This window comes from Zootoca vivipara, chromosome 6 (genome assembly GCF_965207765.1).
Source record: "Zootoca vivipara chromosome 6, rZooViv2.hap1.1, whole genome shotgun sequence".
Taxonomy (NCBI): Eukaryota; Metazoa; Chordata; class Lepidosauria; order Squamata; family Lacertidae; genus Zootoca; species Zootoca vivipara.
In genome coordinates, this window is record NC_142589.1 from 27,472,095 (window position 1) to 27,485,907 (window position 13,813).

The 13,813-nt window shown below is 44.9% G+C and overlaps 1 protein-coding gene across 1 annotated transcript; it reads right to left on the minus strand.

Annotated features, from left to right (window-relative positions):
• Positions 1-672: 672 nt before the first annotated feature.
• POP4 (POP4 ribonuclease P/MRP subunit) lies at positions 673-11,827 on the minus strand. The gene is made up of 7 exons (XM_035120454.3): positions 11,642-11,827; positions 9,496-9,548; positions 8,452-8,675; positions 6,363-6,440; positions 5,376-5,437; positions 2,811-2,912; positions 673-1,077 (listed from the first exon to the last, which is right to left on the minus strand). Exons 1-7 carry the CDS (start codon positions 11,646-11,648, stop codon positions 941-943), a joined length of 663 nt encoding a protein of 220 aa, XP_034976345.2. The 5' UTR covers positions 11,649-11,827; the 3' UTR covers positions 673-940.
• Positions 11,828-13,813: the final 1,986 nt, after the last annotated feature.

Here is a 13,813-nt window from a genome sequence, read left to right on the forward strand (position 1 = left end):
GGTCCCAGCTCCTGCCAACCTAGCAGTTCGAAAGCACGTCAAAGTGCAAGTAGATAAATAGGGACCACTCCGGCGGGAAGGTAAACGGCGTTTCCATGTGCTGCTCTGGTTTGCCAGAAGCGGCTTTGTCATGCTGGCCACATGACCTGGAAGCTATACGCCAGCTCCATCGGCCAATAATGCGAGATGAGCGTGCAACCCCAGAGTCGGTGACGACTGGACCTAATCGTCAGGGGTCCGTTTACCTTTACCTTTTAGGTTTGATATAACATTTATATGTTATATCATGTTACATGTTAACATTGGAAATCAAGGCAAATAAGAGGATATGAGTTTGAAAATAAAAATGAGATGCAAGAAAATAAGGGGAGAAAATTGGAATTCAGAATGGCGGTGGGAGGAAGTTCATACTGTATCTGACATTTTGGGAAAAGCATTAATATGTGAAAAATTGTAACAAAAAATTTGAAAATAATATATTTAAGAAAGAAAAGAAAATGCTTGCTGCAAATGTGTTCTTTCCTACTGCAAAGATATATTGAGTCATCCTTGGGATAGTTACAAGGATATGCAAACCAGGACTCACTTTGCTACTGCAAAATGCATAATCTTATGGGAGGTTATGGAAGGTTTACTTTGCTGTAAACAAACTATCAGATTAGATCCTGGGGCTTAGTGGAAATGATTTTATTTATTTAACAGGTTTAATAACATCGATAAAACACAAAGTATGTACAAAGGATAGAAACAGGTGTTCGAAACATAGCGGGAGCATTCATTTATGCGGATGCATTTCTCAAATCCTCTTGTTTAAAACAACAAGGGTTGTCCCTTCACATACACTCAAGTCTCAGGATGCACAAACTGCTAGGAATAGTCTCCCCATCCCTTGGAAACAACACATCAGCGGCTCCCATTTCCAGAAAGAAAGAAAGAAGGTTCACAGGTCAATTGTTCCTCTTCCTTTGAACTTCTTTGCAGAACGCTCGCTGGCTCGGAACTGAATCTTGCTTCCGTAGATGTAGGAGATGAAGCCATCGATCTCTAGGCTGAAGACGTTGTTGAGCTTTGGGATGACTGGAAAGGGAAGCCAAGAAGATGACAGGCGTCAGGGGCCCGCTGTGCAAATGCAGAGCCTTATGTGGTACTATTGATTTATCACCTTCTTTATTTATTTACTGCATTTAGATCTCACCTTTTCCTCGAGTCCACGACTCCCTTGACCAACTACATTCTTTCTGCGGCACCCCTGTGGGTCTCAGGAGCCCAGTATTGCCTGCAGAGCTGGCAGCCTCTCACCACTTTTCAAACACCCTCCCTTGTGGAATGTCCCCTCTGCCTCTTCTTCTCTACCCTCTCTTTGGGAGTCCTTTGGGCAGGTGTGGAGGACTCCCTGGTCCTGAATGGGGTAACTGTGCCCCTGAAGGACCAGATGCGCAGCCTGGGAGTCATTTCGGACTCACAGCTGTCCATGGAGGCACAGGTCAATTCTGTGTCCAGGGCAGCTGTCTATCAGCTCCATCTGGTACGCAGGCTGAGACCCTACCTGCCTGCAGACTGTCTCGCCAGAGTGGTGCATGCTCTAGTTATGCTCTACTCCTGCAATGCACTCTATGTGGGGCTACCTTTGAATGTGACCCAGAAGCTACGGTTCCCTCGCTACGAGAAGCCAAGTTACAGGGAACCAGGCAGAGGGCCTTTTCAGTAGTGGCACCCACTCTGTGGAACACCCTCCCACCAGAGGTCAAAGAGAACAACAAATACCAGACCTTTAGAAGGCATCTTAAGGCAGCCCTGTTTCAGGAAGCTTTTAATGTTTGATGGATTCTTGTATTTTAATATTTTGTTGGAAGCCTCCCAGAGTGGCTGGGGGAACCCAGCCAGATGGGCGGAGTATAAATAATAAAGTATTATTATTATTATTATTATTATTATTATTATTAGCTGTGCAAGCCTTTGGGATGCAGAGGTGTGAGAGGACATCAGTGGAGGGTGGGAAAGAAAGTGACAGAGGCCAGTGTTGCCCGCAGCACCTCTGATCGTCATTCAAGGCATCCCAGGGTGCCACGGCACAATGATTGAAAACCACTGCAGTTCACCACATTGTACGGGGTGCTTAACTCACAATGAGGGGGGCAGACCCCTGTTTTGAGGGGGCCTACAAATCAAGACTTAGACATAAGCAGCAGAGGACAGGGAGAGACATGGATAGTTTAAAGCCAAAGGCCTCATTAAAAAGGTGGCGTTGTGGGTTAAACCACAGAGCCTAGGGCTTCCCGATCAGAAGGTTAGTGGTTCGAATCCCTGCGACGGGGTGAGCTCCCATTGCTTGGTCCCAGCTCCTGCCAACCTAGCAGTTCGAAAGCACGTCAAAGTGCAAGTAGATAAATAGGTACCGCTCCGGTGGGAAGGTAAACGGCGTTTCCGTGCACTGCTCTGGTTTGCCAGAAGCGGCTTAGTCATGCTGGCCACATGACCCGGAAGCTGTATGCCGGCTCCCTCGGCCAGTAAAGCGAGGTGAGTGCCGCAACCCCAGAGTCGTCCACGACTGGACCTAATGGTCAGGGGTCCCTTTACCTTTAAAGTACAGTACAGCATACTCTGAAAACAGATCTTAATTGTGATTTACCAATTTCACTTTTTTGAAGAAAAAAAAAAACCAAACCAAAATCTCAACTATGCAGCAATTAACCAAGACCCTTCCAGGGTGAAATGAGACAAATGGCCATTAGTGAAGTAGGAGCCGTGATTCATTGTGCAATTTGAAGGGACCATGAACAAAGCAAGTTACAGTAAGGAGGATCCGGTACCTTTCACCTTGTCTTCTCTTGTGATAATTTTGAAAACGTGTTTCATTTCCTGCAGGACAATGCCCGTGATGCCGACATAGGAGGGACATTTCGATTTAGTCACTATAGCAAAGAAAAGCAGATTATTAGGGCTGAACAATCAGTTTTAGCATTACACTTATTGCAATACTCTACCTGCCTCTGTGCTTCCCCTTACAGTACAGAATGCAACTGCTTGTGTAATTGACAAGGGTCATCCAGCTGATTTCAGTGTCTATTTATTTACCACACTCAGCGGATTTGCACCAACAAGGGGTAATTGATCTGGCTTCCAATCATGATGTTTAAGTAGCATAGAAACCACAGCTTCCCAGTTTTGACATCACAAGGAACTGTGGTTTGACGAGGCAGGGTAAAAGTGCAAAAGCTTGGCATCTGAGAGGAGGCACATGACTTATCATTCCAAGATTGTTTTGCTGGAACCAGGACACAGACTGACCACATGGTTGCCCCCAATTAATTGGGCAGCCTATACAGTGAGGGGGAAAAGGTATTTGATCCCCTGCTAAATTTGCCCGTTTGCCCTCTGACAAAGAAATGACTAGTCCATAATTTTAATGGTAGGTTTATTGTAGCTGTGAGAGACAGAATAACAACAGGAAAAACCCCAGAAATCCAGAAGACAAAAGTCAGAGACTGATGTGCATTATAATGAGGGAAATAAGTATTTGATCCATTTGCAAAAGATGACTTAGTACTTGGTGGCAAAAGCCTTGTTGGCAATTACATAGGTCAGGTATTTCTTGTAGGTGGCCACCAGGTTTGCACACATCCCAGGAGGTATTTTGTCCTACTCCTCTTTGCAGATCCTCTCCAAGCCAGTAAAATTTCGAGGCTGATGTGTAGCTACTCAGACCTTCAGCTCCCTCCACAGATTTTTGATGGGATTAAAGTCTGGAGACTAGCTAGGCCACTCCAGGACCTTAATGTACTTCTTCTTGAGCCACTCCTTTGTTGCCTTGGCTGTGTGTTTTGGGTCATTGTCATGCTGGAATACCCATTACCCATCCTCAACCCATTTTCAATGCCCTGGCTGAGGGAAGGAGGTGCTCACCCTGTCTCCTTAGCAGAAAAACACCCCCAAAGCATAATATGTCCCCCTCCATGTTTGACGGTGGGGATGGTGTTCTTGGGGTCATAGGCAGCATTCCTCCTCCTCCAAACACGTAGAGTTAAGTTGATGCCAAAGAGATTGATTTTGGTCTCATCTGTCCACAGCACTTTCACCCAGTTCTCCCCTGGGTCATTCAGATGTGCACTGGCAAACTGCAGACGTGCCTGTACATGTGCTGTCTTAAGCAAGGGAACCTTGCGGGCTCTGCAAGATCTCAGTCCTTCACGTCGTAGTCTGCTACCAACTGTTTTCATGGTGACTATGGTCCCAGCTGCCCTGGGCTGCTTCATCACTGTTCTCATGATCACTGCAACTCCATGAGATTAGATCTTGCATGGAGCCCCAGACCAAGGGAGGTTGACAGTTATTTTGTGTTTCTTCCATTTGCGAATTATTGCACCAACTGTTGTCACCTTCTCACCAAGCTGCTTTGGGAATAGTCTTGTAGCCCAGTCTAGCCTTGTGCAGATCTACAATCTTGTCCCTGATATCCTTGGACAGCTCTTTGGTCTTGGTCATGGTGGCGACTTTGGAATCTGCTGGATTGAGTGCTTCTGTCGACAGGTGTCTTTTGTACAGGTACTGTAACGAGCTGGGATTACAGGTAAAACCTCTCCCTTACAGCAGGTGCCTCTAATCTCAGTTCCTTACATACAGTGAAGATACCAGGTAGTCTAACATCTGGCTGGTTGATAGGGGATCAAATACTTATTTCCCTCATTATAATGCACATCAATCTCTGACTTTTGTCTTCTGGGGTTTTTCCTGTTGTTATTCTGTCTCTCACAGCTACAATAAACCTACCATTAAAATTATAGACTAGTCATTTCTTCGTCAGAGGGCAAACGAGCAAATTTAGCAGGGGATGAAATACTCCCCCCCCCACACTGTATATTTTTGTTTAGCAAGCAGGCATTTCCAATATAATATTGCAGTGTATCTCTAGTGTGTGTTAACTGAGTCTGTCGCTAAAGGGATTAGAAAGACAAAAAATTAGCTTTGAAGACAGTAATAAAAGTATCATCATTTGGAAGAGATTTCCGAAGGCACGTGGGTTTGCAGGGAGGAGGCAGAAGCTGCCTATTCTTATCCCCATATCAATGAATACATTCTACCGGATCAAAAACCCTTGGGTATGAGCACCAATTAAATACAGTCCTCGGTCTGATCCAGTATGGCTTTACTTACGTGCAGCCCATTTGAAAACAAAAAAAGTACATAATTTCCTTTGAAGCGGTTGATCCCTCTTATGCAAAATATGCAGGTTTCATTGATCAATCACTTGCTCAGCTGATCAATTCAAAACTCACAGAGTCAACTGAGATCTGCTTAAGTAGGTGACATTTGACTTTCAACTTTCAGAACTGTCCGAGTTAAAAGCATCCCTGCATTTAGGATTGGAAGTCAAATACCTGTAATGAGAGCTCCGTGAAGATCAGCTTTCAGCAATTTGGCCTGAATCATCTGTGGCTGCCTGATAAAAATAACATATAATATACTAATTAATGTTATAATTCTTCAAAGTATTAAAAAAAGCAACAATATTAACATCACAGTGCCAAGAAACATTAAGCCATTCAAATACTGAAATACTCAATTTAAAGCAGCCTTGCAAATAAGCCTTCGGAGTCACTAGCCCGCAAGCGGTTGGCAGATGGCTGAATGTCCATGCAAGGTGCAGAGGAGTGAGCTTCCCTCGCCATTCTATGGTAGGCATAAAGGAGGAATAGTGTGATTCATCTCTCCCCCAGCAGCCTCTTCACTGTCCCATGCAACCAGGAACTGCATGCATATATTACCTTACAAACACAGGGTTGCATTCAACGACCTTTTACTCAGAGTTGCCCTATTGAAATTAATTGATCTATGTTAGCCATGCCCTGTAATTTCAATGGGGCAGATCAGAGTTATGACTAGCACTGGCTACAACCCATAAGTCCTGGACCTTACCTAAAATAACCCCTACAGGCTCTTAAAAGTCAGAATGCATGTAGAGAAAAATCACACGGCACAGCCTTTTCTTCCCCCCAAATATTTTAAATAGTTATCTTTAACTGTTTTTGCTGATAATTTCATTGCTTTATTCTTACTGCTTTGAGGTTTATTTATTTGGTGCTGCCAAATAAAACAAAAAAAAGTATGATAATAAGTAATTCCATTTGGGGCTAACACAGGGATAGGGGAACTTGTGGTGAAAACACTGAACCCGCATCATCCATGACCACTAGCCAGGCTGTTTGCTGGGGCTGATGGGAGTTGGAGTCCAACAACATCTGGAGAGGCATGGGTTCCTCATACCGTGATTTCCTGAGAAACGGCGCCTGATCACTGCTATGCTCCAAATGTGCATATAAGTCTCCAAATGTGATCCAAGCACTACTTAAGCCTAATGAACTTACGCTTCCGGCTTCAGCCCGTTACAGAGTTCTCTGATGTACTGCTCCCACAGCTCATGTAATGGCACAAATATCTCGTACCTGCAGAAGACGTCAAAAAATGTCTTTGTTAATTCCCCATTTGGCAACAATGCCCTGAAGCATCTATTAAATCTAAGAACGCAAGAAGAGCCCGGCTGGATCAGGCCCCAGTGAGCTATCTGGTCCAGCATCCTGTTCTCACAGTGGACAACTAGATGCCTGCGGGAAAGCAGCAAGCACAAGGACTTGAGCCCCTCCTGTGGCTTCTAGCAACTGGTATTCAGAAGCATTGCTTCCTCCGACTGTGGAGGCAGAGCACAGCCATCACGGTGAGCAGCCATCGATAGCCCTCTCGTCCGAAACGGAAACTATTCAATTTAAGATTTCAGAAACGGTTTCCCTCCTGATTTCATGGATTGAATACTACGAGTGGGGAAAAGGCAACTCACAAAAGGATAGCGTAAAGGCTGAAGACGGGGAAGCTGTGGGTGAAGTTTGGGCCTTCCTATTCAGAAAGCGCTCCAGCTGTAAGGGTATAAAAGATGGCCATCCAATGGCTTTAATGTTGTTCAAGGGCAGTGATCACATTGAAGAGAAAGTTACGATCTGAGTTGTTTAACCGCCAGCCCCCTTTTCAGAAGGAATTCTAGGAATTGTAGCTCCATGAGGGGAACAGGAATCTCCTAACCTCTATATATCCTTAACGAACTACAGGATCCCCGTGATTCTTTGCAGGAAGCCCAGACTGTTTAAAGTGGTGTGACACTGCTTTAATTCCATAGTTTAGATGAGGCTCGATAGTGAGTCATTTTTATTGAAGTTTAAGGCAGAGCTAAATTGGATCTGAAACATGACAGCTGTTGAGTGTTGCTGAAAGTTTTGGTTCATTTAATTTTTTGGACTAAGGACAGCCTTATTCTCTGCTCCTGAAATGCTGAGCTGCTTGTCTTCTGGGTTATAACTGCATCATACATTTAAAACACTTATTATACCACTCAACAGTCATGGCTCTCTCTCCCCCCCCCAAAAAAATAAAAAAATATTAGGAACCATAGTTTGTTCAGGCTGCCGAGAGTTGCTAGGAGACCCCCTAGTCTCCTCATAGAGCTACAATTAGCAGAGTGGCTTAAAAACCCATCCTTCTTCCCAGGGAATTCTGTGTAGGGAATAGGGGGGGTCTATCACCAGAAGGTGATGCTATCTGATGATTGCTATCGGAGCACAGCTGAGCCTACCCACCAGTTCTGCCGTTTGAAAGCCTTAAAAACAAAAGAAAAGTGATCATGCACAAATTTAAAACAAGGCACCTTTTGGAATAAAAGGGTCACAAGTTGCCCTCTAGTGGCAAAGTACCATTATAGAATTATTTTAAATGAGAAATCTAGTGCTTTGAATACTCTAGGAAGCTGCCCTGCACCGAGTCAGATCATTGGTCCATCTATGCCAGTGCCGTCTACACTGACTGGCAAAAACTCTCCCGGGTTTCAGGCAGGGATTCTTTTCCAAACCCTACCTGGAGATGCAGGGGAATGAACCACCCGAGTGCTCAGACAGGTTGACTTGAAAGTGATGCCTATCATGTCAAAGGCAAGTTATCTTCCTTGGTTATGAACCAACATGGTGAAAAGAACCTGTTTACTCATTGCCTCTATCAAAATCAGAATGGTACAGACCAAAGCACATTTCCTTACTGTTAGACTCTGTCCTGGGATGGAGTCCACCCTCCCCCACCTCCATCAGTCCCTTGGGCCCAGGCTACTTGAAAGATCATATATCCATATCCAAATCTGCCTGGGTGTTAAGATCCTCAGGAGTGCAACTTCTCTCGGTCCCATCAACATCAGAAACATGGTGGTGACCCAAGAGAGAGAGCCTTTTCTGTGGCTGCTCCCCCATTATGTGGAATTCCCTCCCCGAGAGAGGTCAGACTGACTTCCTCTTTGCTAGCTTTCAGCCAGCAGGCTGAGACCGATGCTGACCGCTAGGCTGCTGTCTAGGTTGGTGGCCACTGCTGCCTCCTGCGGGAGCGAAACTCGCAGCTTAACTATTTCCTTCATGAAGAAGTACCTACCTCTGGTGCTCTGGTTTAATGTCAAAGAGCTTCATCTCTCTCCTCTGCTTGGCAGAGAACCCCTTGCCTTTCCTCTTCTTCTGCCTTCTCCTCCTCTTGTGCAGGTGTTCAAGGACAACCGCTTTTCGGGTTAAGTGGTCCTGGATGTCTTCATCGCTCTTCCGAGGCATGCTGCGCTTTAGGAAGGCTTTCACAAAGGCCTCGGCTTCCTTTGACCCTTGAGGCTACAAAAAGAAGAAGAAAAAGAATTCACTGAGACTAAAGTAACTTCTCCACAAATCATAGGCTATGTGAAGGACCATATTATCCATAGAAATCTGCCTGGGCTCCAAGATCTTTGGGGGAGGCCCTTTTCTCAGCCCCACCACCTTCACAGGCACGCTTGGTGGGGACACAGGAGAAGGGCCTTCTTGGTGGCTGCTCCCAGCCTTTGGAACTCCCTCCCGAGAGAAGCTAGACTGGCTCCCTCCTGGTCCTGCAGACTTAAGAGGCCTTTGCAAACTGACTGGTTTTAGCTTTTGTTTTTAAGAAAAGGGCTTTTAATAGTGCTGCAATGTTTTTATTACCTAGATTTTAATTAACTTATCTTTTTATATCAGCACCACCCATGAACAAACAGAGGCATTGCCAAGCTTGGGGGTGGGGAATTCCTCTCTTTGCCCCTTGCAGCAGGTTTGAAGCCAAACAGTCCAACGAGGACCGAAACATGCTCAGTGGTCACAGAATTCTGACTCACAGGAGGGGGAAGCGGAACGGAGTATTCTGGTTGATAGACCAGAATACCGAAAACAAGTATTCCATACTGCAGCATTTTGTTACATATGAACACCAGAATCGCACCAATGGCCCATCTAGTCCAGCATCCTGTTCTCATAGTGGCCAACCTGATGTCTCTGGGAAACCCACAAGCAGGATTTGAGCCCAAGAGCCCTCTTCTCTCTGTGGTTTCTAGCAACTCAGTCTGACACAGCAGAGGTCCTAGTCCTGCTTCCACCTTGCCTTCATACAAATCCCATGCTTTTTGCCCCAACGCACAGAAAATACCTGTATGTTCAGGAGCGTGGCTGTCTGCTGGGGTAGCTGCTGATATAACACACCTGGAAGAGATTAGGGAGAGGTTTCCATGCATCCTTTCCAAACACAAACATTGAAGGCTTCATGTTCAATAACCAAGCAGCAGCATTCAAAACAGGAGCAGACTGGTCTAAACACGTGGGGCGTTTTGTCATCTTCCGTTTCACATATGGAGTCCAAAACACTGTTCCAAATAAGACACCCCCAAAACCAGTGTACAGTGGTACCTCGACTTACGAATGACTCGAAAACCGAATTTTTCGACTTACGAATGGGGGTAATGGCCGTGCGCTTTCGAATGTCTCGACATCCGGGGAAAAAACCGTGGCGGTTTTAGATAGGGATTTTTCGACTTACAAATTTTTAGATAGGGTTGCTTCAACTTACAATTTTTTTCCGTTTTCAATGCATTCCTATGGGAAATCGTGTTTCCAATGGCGTTTTTCGACTTACAATTTTTTCAACTTACGAAGGTGCCTTTGGAACGGATTAAATTTGTAAGTTGAGGCACCACTGTAGTGGTTAGAGTGTGGGACTGGGACGTGGGAAATTGGGGTTCTAGTCCCTACTCAGTCATGAAGCTCCCTGGAGAAAAAGGTGGCATACAAATGCAATAAATAATAAAAATATATATCTTATGTCACACAACCCTCCACACTCATGGACTCACATTGAGGAAATATTAAATTCCAGATCTGCTTTTCAGCATAGCCCAGACCCTGATGGAGATGCATTTTCTGATGGGTAAAGGTGACACTAAGCCAAACTATGGGTGAGTGGGAACATGCAGGCTCCCAGCAAGGAGATCACAGCCTCTTTGCTCCTCCTTGGGTTATTTTAGCTCAGCCCAACACTGGTTGGCAGCCATTCACTCACACAGGAGAAAGTAGTATCCCCTGGAGCATTGTTTACAACAGGGACATAAATCGGCCCCTTGTTCTTGGTAGCCCCAAATGAATCAAGCATCCCCTTAGTTCAATGCTGGGTTCTGGTTCTATAGTTATTCTAGTGTGATGGAATGCTGGAAGAGTAGGAGTTGGAAATTATTATTATTATTATTATTATTATTACTGTAATCATATTTATTATATTATTTATTTATATCCCTCCTTTTCCCCAGACCAGGAGTCTGGGACTCAGCTTGATTCATTTGCTATTCAGTGAAACAAGAGTGTAATTTGGTACTATACACTGGGATCGAGATTTAATTCTGGAAACGTTAATTCTGCTGTTATTGACATTCATTTTTTTGGATCTTTAGTTTTTGGATCTTATTATGACTTAGTTACTTTTGTTGTGCACATTTTGATACATTTTTATTCATTGCTTATGACTACTTGTCTCGTATTTTTGCAATTATGTAATCATGTTGCAAGCATGGTTGAAAGGCGGCAAACAAACAAACAAACAAACAAACAAATAAATGACAATGGTGATAAACAACATGGTCAAGTCCCTGTTTGGCAACTTGCAAAGATAATAACTGAAGGGAAATAAGATACAGTACATGAAAGTGAGAGAAATCACCTTAGGCCTCCCTCCCGATCCATAGGTCTATTGGGGCGCCCTGTAAGTATACCCCCAATTATGTATGTATTATTGACAGAGGCTTGTGCCTGAATTCAGATTACTGTACTTGAATTCCATTCCTCTCCCGTTTAGCTTGCCCCATGCCTGAGCCTTAAGGGGGAATCTGCTGCTTTAAGGTCATGTTCGCAAGATCAACAGACACGCGTCAACAAGCTTGCGCTACTCGCAAAGAAGGTGGGCGAAAGAGTAACAAAAATTAGTCCCGCTTCCCTCCCTGCTCGTCGGGAAGCTAGCAAAAACGAAAACAAAGCAGACTTCAGGTCACTCCAGATCAGTGGTTCCAGAGTAAAATAGAATGGGGGTTTAAGCACTCTGCATCACGGGGCGGGTGTGGATGAACGCGTGGGGAAAAGGTAGCTCCTCCACCCCAATTCCCAAATGGGTAAAATAGGGCAGCGTTAACGACCGCGAGGCCAGAACCGGAGTCACTCCGGATTAATAATTCCGGAGCAAAACGATAAGATACACGCCCCCACGCCGATGGGAAAGGAGCAAAGTGGTTTGAGGTCGATCCAAGCACACTTACTCTCCATCTTGCCGGCCGGACCCTTCTCCGCAACGAAAGAGGCGACGGCGATTCAGTCCGCTCACACGCTCCTCCTCCTCCTCCGCCCACAAAATGAAACGCACATGCGCTGCCTTCGCCCTCTGGTTGGCTTAGAGGAGGAGAGACGCATCTCCGCTAGCCCCACCCCTCAGAACGAGTGTAGAGCTAAAATAGGAGAAGCAAATTCTGATCAGTATTCTATCTACGCACGCGCAGTTATGCTTTTTGCAGATCCTTGATGAGTCGTAGAAACAGAAATAATAGGGGTAAACAAGCAAGCTGCAGTGCGCTACATTGCAGGGCTGTCGTTAAGTCAGTCTGAAAAGAATGACGGATTATGCGTCTGCAGGACGTTTTGAATTATTTAAACTTCGAAAAATATGCATTTGCAGCACTTTTTTGCTAAAGGGATTTTTTTTAAAGGCAGGCTTATGGTATATATGTGGCAATTACGTTGTTTCCTCTCACTTTCTTCACAAAATGAAACCTGAGCAAAAAAGGAGGCCAGACTCCTCTATCTGCTTCCTCGATGGGGTCTCTTGTCCAATCCCGGTTAAGCAACATTCCTAGACAGCTGCCCCTTTTACAGTACTGTACTGTATATCCTTGCAGGCGAACAAAACCTTAGCGTCAAATGAAACCTGGGAAGTCTTATCTACAGAGAATGTAACTGGTCCTTTATTTTAGGAACACACATGGCTGCCTCAACAGGCAAGGAAGAATCTATGTGGAAAAGTTGCAGTATTTGGGACTTTTTCAGTTCAGAGATAAGGCGAATAAGATGCTAGAAGTTTATAAAATTTATGCATGGCATGCAGGACGTGGATGGAGAAAAGCTTTTTCTCCCTCTCCTCATAGCACTGGAACTCGCGGCTATCCGTTGAAGATGAAGGTTGGAAGATTCAGGACAAAGAAAAGAAAACAATTCTTCAAGCACTGCATACTTAAAACCATGGGACTCCACAGGAGGCAATGATGGCCACCGACTTGGATGGCTTTTGAAAAAAAAGATAAGGCAAGTTCATGGAGGAGAAGTGCGTTGTAATGTTGGAGGCAGTAATGCTTTCAAATAGCAGTTGCTGGAAACCGCAGGAGGGGAAGGGTGCATTTGTGCTCAAATCCTGCTTGTGGGTTTCCCACAGGCACCTGGTTGGCCACTGTGAGAACAGGATGGTGGACTAGATGGGCCATTGGCCTGATCCAGCAGGCTCTTTACACCACTGCTTGATTTATGATTGGCATACAGAGTGATAGCCCAACAGTGACTTCTCATCTATAGGGATACAGGGCTCTCTTGCTGGGCTTTGATGGTGGTTGGATCTCAGACTTGGGAGACCAGAGTTAAAATTCTCATTCAACCATGTGGCTCCCTGGGTGACCTTAGGCCAGTTGCTGTCACTCAGCCTAATTCTACTTCACAGGGTTGCTGTAAAGTGAGGAGAGGGAGAATCATGTACGCCACCTTGAGCCCTTGGAGGAAAGGTGGAATAAAATGTAGAAACTAAAAGAATTATAATTACATCAATGAAACCATCCCACCACTTGCCAATATGTGTGGGGGAGAAACTTGTCACAGCCAATTAGATCTCTTTTTTAAAAAATTGATTTAACCCCTCGAATTTCTGCCGTCGTTAAGCGAGGCACCATTTTCGTGAACGAAAGATCAAGAAAGCGCTATCGGTCTTTGGAGCCACATGAGTGCCCCTTCACTGGATTTATGTCATAATTTGCAAAGCATCTAAGGCATTAACAGTCAAACCAGCATTGGCAATACTTGGCTGTAAATTCAACGATCCAAGCTAAACTGGTGCCTGGGGGAAGATGGTCTCTTTTGCCAATTTCACGGCTTCGTTTTAATTTTCTTGTTTTTGTGAGCTCGAGGTAAGAATTCATTGTTGAATGAATGATGATGCATTTCCTCATGTTAAGACTGTGGCCTGCCCACTATTCTCCTAAAGAGGAGAAGCCTAGCATGGAAGACTTGTGTATAGTACGCAGAAAGGGCACAAAGGGTAAACCACCCAAAAGGTATGCTGAAGAGTTTGCTAAAACAGTCATAGCAGATGCAGCTGTTGTTAGTAACTCAGAGAAGGTTTGGGAACCTTCAAGCTTCCAAGAGGTCCAAAGTTTAACCTCAGAGGATGCTGAGCC

Bases quoted from the DNA above. Each gene is read 5' to 3' on its own strand.
- POP4 (XM_035120454.3), bottom strand. The intron at 6,441-8,451 runs GTAGGTACTTCT...CGTCTTCTGCAG, and splicing joins ATTAAACCAGAGCACCAGAG to GTACGAGATATTTGTGCCAT. The intron at 2,913-5,375 runs GTATTTGACTTC...TCTTTGCTATAG, and splicing joins TCACGGAGCTCTCATTACAG to TGACTAAATCGAAATGTCCC.